Source organism: Anoplopoma fimbria, chromosome 22 (genome assembly GCF_027596085.1).
Source record: "Anoplopoma fimbria isolate UVic2021 breed Golden Eagle Sablefish chromosome 22, Afim_UVic_2022, whole genome shotgun sequence".
Lineage (NCBI taxonomy): Eukaryota > Metazoa > Chordata > Actinopteri > Perciformes > Anoplopomatidae > Anoplopoma > Anoplopoma fimbria.
Genome location: NC_072470.1, coordinates 7,038,424 through 7,046,786, shown reverse-complemented (window position 1 = coordinate 7,046,786; position 8,363 = coordinate 7,038,424). Strand labels below are relative to the sequence as shown.

General features: G+C 47.9%; 1 protein-coding gene across 1 annotated transcript in view; it reads right to left on the bottom strand.

Moving 5' to 3' along the window:
• pard3ba (par-3 family cell polarity regulator beta a) overlaps positions 1 to 8,363 on the bottom strand; it is a 123,762-nt gene that overhangs the window by 75,207 nt on the left and 40,192 nt on the right. Inside the window, 2 exon segments of the mRNA XM_054624052.1 lie at positions 6,520 to 6,648; positions 6,866 to 7,005. Of these exon segments, the coding sequence (XP_054480027.1) occupies positions 6,520 to 6,648; positions 6,866 to 7,005 (269 nt within the window).

Below are 8,363 nucleotides of genomic sequence, written 5' to 3'. Positions count from 1 at the left end.
TTGGAGATGAAAGGCGCAGACGGAGAGCGAGCCATTTCTAAAGGAAAACATAATAACCTTTTCATACCTCCTCCTGGAGCACAGTGGGGGAGGGAGGGTGGGGGGGGGGGACGAAAGATGGAGGCGCAGAGGAGCATTTAAAAGTAATAACCCATCCCTGAGGTACACCCGCTTCTCTCATTCACACTCCCCCCCCCCGACCCTCCTCCTCCTCACTCTTTACATTTCACCCTAATCTCTCAATCTCACTGTACGTCTCCCCCGTCTGCGCCTCTGCTCTCAATTTCTCCCTCTCTCTCTCCTCCCCTGACTCCCGTTCCACCTCCACTTTCTACAGGTCTCCCCTCTCTCTCTCTCTCTCTCTCTCTCTCTCTCCGTCTCTCGGCATCTTTCACCCACTGCTATTTAATGCGAGGAGAACGACCGTGACGGAGGCAACGGGAGACAAAAGGAAACAAAAGAGGAAAAAAAGGAAAATGTCTGTCATTAGAGGATGGCGAGGGAAAGGAAAAAGCCAGGTTCAGTCACCCAGGGAAAAGATGGACCGCGGAGGGGAGGAGTCACGACATCACTTCAATCCAAAGCCCCTATTTCTTTTTAAAGACAACGGATGGAAGGTTACGTGTCTTTCCTCCTGCTCTTCCTACTCTGGTTAAGACTGAAAAGAGCTCAGAGGCTCATTCAGTTCAGGAACTACAATAAAAACTAAAGAAAAAGCAAAAAGTAATAACGTCAAGGTGGGTTTTTGGAGGAATATGCAGATACATTAACGCCAGCCCCTTCCTCGTTGTCACGGCTTTAAAGATCTGAGTGGCCTCGCCAGGATTGCAGGGGCCTTACATCAGGCACCCTCGCCTGCCGCCGGATCAGAAACCCCGTGTTCACATTTCCTCTGCCGTCGCGGGGGCAACGAGGAAGGATGCAGCAGCCGAATATTGAGCGCGCCGGATTCTCGCGATGTCACGAGATTACGCGAAAAGAGACGCAGAGAGTTAATCGGGCTTTTCTAGGTTAGCGTAGCATCAGTTAAATCAGATCTGGAGAGTATTTTCTTCATCTCTCCTTTTCCAGAGGGTTAGTCAAAGATGTCCCCCATTATCATTTTGTCAAATTCACGACCGCAGGAGCTCCGGATGTCAGCTCTGCTCTGTCTTTCGTCTAGGTGCTTAATTAAAACAACAGTCTTTTAGAGCCTTTAGGCCAGGAGGAGCACCGTGAGGCGCAGCTAAACCAGGAGAGGATAAAAAAAAAAAAAAAAAACCTGGAGAGTTGTCTGGTGTCGGTTGTGAAGAAAAGAACCGCAACACGCTTTGACTCTGGATTTAAAATAGATGACAGCTGGTTAGAGTCAGACAGATAGCGGATACAAAGCCATTTCATTTGTCGTCGTACAAAAACATCTCTCAACCTTTAGCAAAATGATTCAAATGATTTCTGATTTGCAGTGGGGTCTCTTGAGGACGGTCGCCAACGACGACGGTGACAGTGGGAAAAAAAAAATCGATGAAGCTTCAACATTTTTGAAAAGTGCACATCATTGAAATTGAAATGATTATGTCAACTATAGATGAATAAACATATAAAATACTCATGGTGGCTCCCTACTGTCCTCATATCCTGCCATCCATCAATCTACAGTGACGCCCTCTCTTAAAGACATAAAATCTAGTACTAGGAGAATAATAATGTGTGTCTAATATTGTTTTCCACACAACTAAGTTCAATTAGCTTAGTAGAAATTCTTAAAATCGCATCTACTCCTTCTAGAATCTCTGCATATGCAAATACTTTTCATTTCACACGAGATGTCTCCTTCTTCCCTAAGGAGTCCATTCTCAGTGTTTCATATAAGAACGTCAGCTCTAGTGCTAATCACCTCCTATTCACTTCCTTGGTACGATGATAACAAGTTGCATCGAGCGAAAAACGAGTCCTTCAAGCGTCCTGGAAAAATCTTATTTTCTATTTCAGTACAATGCGAGACTTTCAGTCAGGGCTTATTTTTATCAACAAGGCGTTTTTTTCAGGAGGGCTGTTACTCAAAACCGGAGGAATTACAAAGACAATCCGCCACTTCCTGCGTGAGAGACACTTGAGAAGGCTCAGGTGGCAACCTGGGAGGTTTTAAATACCTCTGTGATGGAGCCGCGGTACCACAGGAGGCGAAGGGGGCCGAGTCAGAGCGCAGCTTTTATCACTATTATTACCTTTTCCTTTCTTTCCTATTTACCTTGGTTAGAAAGTCACAATGGAGCCTCACATCTTGGAATATAGAGTCATTAAAAAAAAGAAAAAGCGAAGTGAAGCGTAAACTGAAAGTGTTTATTCATTGTATCCGATTATGATCCATTTACACAACCAAAAGGATCTCAGTGGTGGTCCAAAAGCGCCCTCACACACTCTAGTATCCCCTCTAATGCCCTTTCCTTGGGGGGCAGATTGGGTCCCCCCTGGGCGGCTGAGACCCCTTGGCTCCCACTCTGCGTCCCACCCTCCCCCTCCCTCCCCCGTTAGCCCCTCAGCAATGGCTCTTTAACAAGCTTTTAGCCAGGAGGGAGACCACCCCTCTTCAACACCCAAATGAGGAGACAAAAGGGAGCTTTTTTTTCCCTTTCCCCCAGGGTGGGTGGTGAGGGGGTGTGTGTGTGTGTGTGTGTGTGTGTGTGTGTGTGGGTGTGGGTGTGGTGATACACCGCGATTACACACAGAGCCTTTTGTCGCTGAGGATTTCTAAATGGGGGGTTTTTCAAAGCGGTGGGGATTAGCGGTGAGAGCGACATTCAATTAAGATGAGATCTCTCTCCGTGCGAGCTCGGCGGCGGCGGCGACGACGGAGCTGCCAATTAATCGCCTTAATGTCTGCCTCCTCGCCGCTTTACACCTTTACCTCACAATGAGGAGAAAAGGGGGAAAGTAAAATGACTGATTGAGGGATAATTCTGGTGAGTTTTAGGAGAGAGGGGGGGGGGGGGGGGGGGGTTGGGGGGGAAATAAAAGAGACAAGAGGGGACAAGCTGCCTGGCGACCCCTCCTTCCTGTGAGCTGGCCTAGGCTTGCCTGCACTAAAGGGTCAACCATGTGCAGAGCGACCCCTTCCATCCTGTCCTTGGAGTAAATCTGCAGAGGACACACACTTTCACTCAGACAGACACACAGACAGACACACACACACACACACACACACACACACAAAAAAAAAACACGAGAAACTCTCTCTCCTGAAACAAAAACGAGGCCCCGATATATAATGAAACAGGGAGAGGCAAAACAAAATGCTGACAGGAGCGAAAAACTGCGATTAGAAGTTCTCACTCTTTAATTACTGGGAGGGTGTGTGAGAGGGGGGGGATAGAACAGCGTCCTCCTTTTGTCTCTTAATGAAGAGCCTAATTCACGCGTTATTCCCTTTGACTGAAAGAGACCAGCGGGCCCTCCCAGCTCCGCCGAGTGCTTTCACAGAACATCAATACCCGCTCTATTGAAACTAATCAATCAGCTGGTTCAGCCGGTTCCTCTAAAAAGTCTACTTTGCTCGTACAAGGTGGATAAAAAAAAGATTCTATGAATGCTGGAGCGGAGAGCATAAATGAATCAGAAGACCACGGTTCAAACTGCTGTATCAGCAAATGTCTGTTCTGCCCAGGCGCCATTTGACATGTTTTTTTGTTTTTTTTTCAGAAAACATGCTATATCGTGATATGTATTGTTTTAAAGATACAGACACAAAATGACCTATAACAACACCGATTTTGGTTTGGATTGCAGTTAAATTCATGTCCCCCTTAGGATGAACCGCAATAACTTTATTGGTCCACCGACTATTCATAATCATCTTCAGGTCGCCAAACTAAAGATAGTCCCTTCGACCTCCGCTGTACTTTGTGTTTAGTTTGTGTTTTCTTCCTTCAAGGCTTTAAGTGATTGATCTCATAATAACCTTTTGGACCTGTTCTTTCAATTAAATCATTTCGATGCCAGAAAGCAGGTTAATAGGAGAGATGGCTAATGAGGAAAACATGGACGCCACTGTAAAATGAGTCAATAATGAGATTCCCCCCTCTACATGCTGCCATGATTAGAGGAAAGACTGGCATGTTTGTGAGAGTAAAAAGTTGCCCCCAGAGGTTTCTTCTCTTTTTCTTGTCGGAGTAGCAACACTGTGAGAGAGCTGGGGGGTCAGTAGTGGGAGCACACGCTTTTCCTTCACCGTTTAGATGTGTCTGGATTTTACAAATAGTCCGCCGTGAAAGCAGACGTCCTTGGAGGTTGTTTTTTTTTCTAGGGATACAGAATCATGACCAAGAAATCAGCTAAAATAGAGCTGTTAACCTTAAGCTACAGACAGTAACAAGGACATAAACATGCATCTTGTACTTTTTAAACTAGATGAGTGTTTACAGAAAAAGCTTGACAGATGAGACGCAGGAGAGGCTTTTTTCCAGGATTAAACCACGGAGCAGAAGCAGGGGGTCTTTACTACCGCACTGCACCGCACTGCACCGCACTGCACTGCAAATCCCAACAGGTAAATTAACCCTGTTTACTGATCATATCATTACAATGTGTCATAAATGCCCCCAGATATACTGCTTTTTAATTAAAATCAGCCAAACATGTATTATCACATGAGAGCGTTCAGCTGGAGAGAATGTTCCAAATGAAACCCATGATATATGCAATAAGCTGATATTGAAGATTCAGCCAATTAATCTCAGCGGCTCCTGAACGTACAACTGCGATAATGAACTGCTGATTTGCATCTGATCATCTCTCTTTTTTTTTTTTTTTTTTTTTTTCTTTCGTAATAAATATGACCGGAATAATGTGGATTTTTTACAAGATATCGCTAAATATTCATGAGCACCCACACTCGCACAGAAATGCAGACGGACACCTACGCACAAGCGGTTTTGTACTACGGGCGAAGCAGATGGCCACGCAAAAAAAACGAAACGCGCCTCCGTCGTCATTACAATGTCTCGTGCGAGCGAATCGTGGCGAGGCGGCTCCTCGCTAGAGCTCCTCATGCATCTCCACCACAGTTTACTACTTTGAGAGCAGCAGGAGAAAGAGTGGAGCAATTAAACAAATCTGTATTTTTCTAGTAAGGTGTAGTAGATCTTGGAAAGGTGGTGGGTTTTTTTTGGTTTTTTTCTGCAGTTGTGTAGCCGCATCTTTTGTCGTGCTCAACTTGTGTATTTATGTAATATTTTGCTTTTTGAGGGCCTGCACAGAAGGTCTGGAGTGCCTGTGTGTGTCCGTAAATATGCGTGTGTGTGTGTGTGTGTGTGTGTGTGTGTGTGTGTGTGTGTGTGTGTGTGTGTGTGTGTGTGTGTGTGTGTGTGTGTTGTGTTAGGGGACATCAAACCCTCTTTGAGGTGGAGGACTGTGCTGGTGATAAGGGCCAGATCTCACGGGGCGCTGACAAACTTCAACAGCCTCGACAGAGACAAGAGTGAAGTCTTTCTCTCTCTCTCTCTCTCTCTCATTCTGCCATCCCCCACCCCACCCACCCCACCCCACACCCCCCCCCTCTCTTTAAGTCTCTAATGCCCAAATACAAGCAAGTGTTAGATGAAGACTGTAGAGTCTCATCAAAGTGCACTTGTTATGCCAAGACTGCTGGGCCATTAATGAGGGCAAACTATTTTCGGAAGCAGTAACTTGGCTGTTTAAAAGATCGTGTGATGTGTTCGCCTGTGTGTATGTGTGTGTTTGTGTGTGTGTAAGAGAGAGTTTTTTTTTTTTATATCAAGGTGTTTAGGAGTTTGTGTGCACGAGTGTGTGCGCGACCTCTCTAGGTGTGAATATGCATCAGTCACTACAAAGCCCTGCGCGTCTTACTCGGAGCTCTTTGAAGCAGCGGAGGGGGAATAATCAGAATAACCGCAGAGGACAGAAGGGATGGAATGGAGGCGTGCAGGGCCGAAAACATAATTTACAGCGAGCGGTGTGACTTTCAAAGCGGGGGGGGCGGTGACCTGGCTGCGTTTGTTTAAAAGCGTGTGTTTGTCGATGAAATGTCAAACTGGCCCTCACGCCGACCTCTGACCCTGTTAGTCGCTGCAGGTAAAACGGTCGCTAAGCACCCCGCGGCGTGTCGACAATGCCCTCGTGTTTCCTGCGGGGGCCTCCGTGGCTTGTGTGTGTGTGTGTGTGTGTGTGTATGTGTGTTGTGTGTGTGTGTGTGTGTGTGTGTGTGTGTGTGTGTGTGTGTGTGTGTGTGTGTGTGTGACTTCCTGTGGCACCGCTGTGTCAACAGAACCAGAGTGAGGACAGGAAGGTCGGAGCGTGCTCTGCGTGTGTTTCTGTGTCTGTTTTGTGGTGTTTATGGGCAAAAAAAAAAGAAAAAAAAGGAACGAGGTTAGCTCCTTTGGGAGAGGAAGAAAAAAAAAAAAAAAAAAAAATGACACAATGGGGAAGGAAGATGACCACCACGGAAGAAAAACCTCAGCAGAAATGACGGGGGACACTGTTTGAGAAACATGGACGCTGTGTGTTTTTGAACACTTCTCTTACCAGTTCCCGCGGCAGGAACATGTCCTCCTGCCGGGCCACCACCACAACCACACTCTCTCCCTGCCTGGTGCTGCGCAGCATGGCCACCAGCTCCTCCTGGCTACGGCCCGTCATGTCTACTCCGTTCACCTGCACACACACACACACACACACAGAAAAAGAGAAAACACACACCTTCGGGATCATCTTAAGACATTTTCTCATGAAAGGTCAGCTACTCAATTTAACCAGCAGGTGAGCTAAACTGCTTAATGTCCTGCTGCTAACAGCGATGTTCCTGTTGCTTTTTTGGCTTTTTGGTTTTCTCCTCTGTGGGAGATCAACAAGCCGAGGCTCCAAACCTCACCTCCAGGATGCGGTCTCCGGGCTGCAGGCGGCCATCTTTGACCGCTGCGCCGCGCGACAGGATGTTCTTCACCAGGATGGGCCCCGGCCCGTGGACCGTGGAGTCCCGCGTTACCACGGTGAAGCCCAGACCCTCGGCACCTGCGGGACAAAGCAAACATTTGATTACTTTTAATTCCAGTTTAACTGACTTCTCCCTGCTCTGTCACTTTTCCCTCTCCTCCTCTGCTGTCCTGCTGAACCCGGTCTGCAGTTTGAGCATCTTCCTCCACATTAACTACTATTTAAGTGTCTTGTTTTCCTCTGGGGGGGGGGGTTTGATGCCCGGCTCAGCCTCCCGAGGCCACCGGGAGAAGGCTTCTCTCCTAGCCGGATTAGACAGACTCTGCCTTTAATTTCACGTGTGAGCAGGCCGAACGGTGGCTCATGAAGGGAGGTAGAGGGAGACGGCGGGGGAGGAGGGAGGACAGAGAGAGAGAGAGAGGGAGAGAGGAACCTGGGAGATATTATTCCCTTCTGCAGCTTCCCTCCCTGGGGAGGCGGCGTGATTTCCACAAAGATTTTCCGTGTGGGTGTGTGAGCCTGCATTTATCTGTGTGTATACATTTACAAGTGTGTGTTCCTGAGGCCACACACACGCACACGCACACACACACACACACACACACACACACACACACACACACACACACACACACACACACACACACACACACACACACACACACACACACACACACACACACACACACACACACACACACACGAGCCATCAACCCACAGCCCCTCCACCCTCTCTCCCTTTTTTCACGGCCTCACAAGCCCCAAGCCATGAGTGAAATGTGCCACGCTCCGTGTGTAGGTGTGTGTGTGTGTGTGTGTGTGTGTGTGTGTGTGTGTTCGTGCAGGGAGAGCAAAGCCGGCGTGGCATACTAAAGGCGCTGAGCGATGCTATCTGGTCTCCAAGCTAAGCCTCTGCCTGCCCTACATTAGCGCACCTAAACCTCACCGCCTGTCAATCACCGAGAGAAAGGGAGCCTGTTGCCAAGGGAGAGGGTGTTAGGAACCCCATAATATCCTCTGCTCTGATCTTGCATCAGGTGAAAGGGATGGAGGGGAGACAGGAGGTGGAGAGAAAAAAAAATAAAAAATTGTAACAAAAGAAAAAGGATGGATGGTGGAAAAGGAAAGGAGAAGAAAATGGGAGGGATGAGAAGGTGTGGTAGGGATGGGGGGGGGGGGGGAATAAAAGAAGCTAACAATCAAACGGCGGTGAATAGGGCTTTGAGTCGAAGCTGGAGAGTGTGGAGCCCAATTTCTTCTATCCTTTCATCTGGATCTCTTCTTGTGCACCTGTAGCAAGTGTGTGCACGCGGCCCAATTACAGCTCTCCTTTCAATGGCCCCCCCAAAAACACGACAGGTTGCTAGAACAGAGCCCATTCACGGTCCTACAAACCCATTCCAGTGCTATCGACACGTCGGCGCTCCGGCACTGAT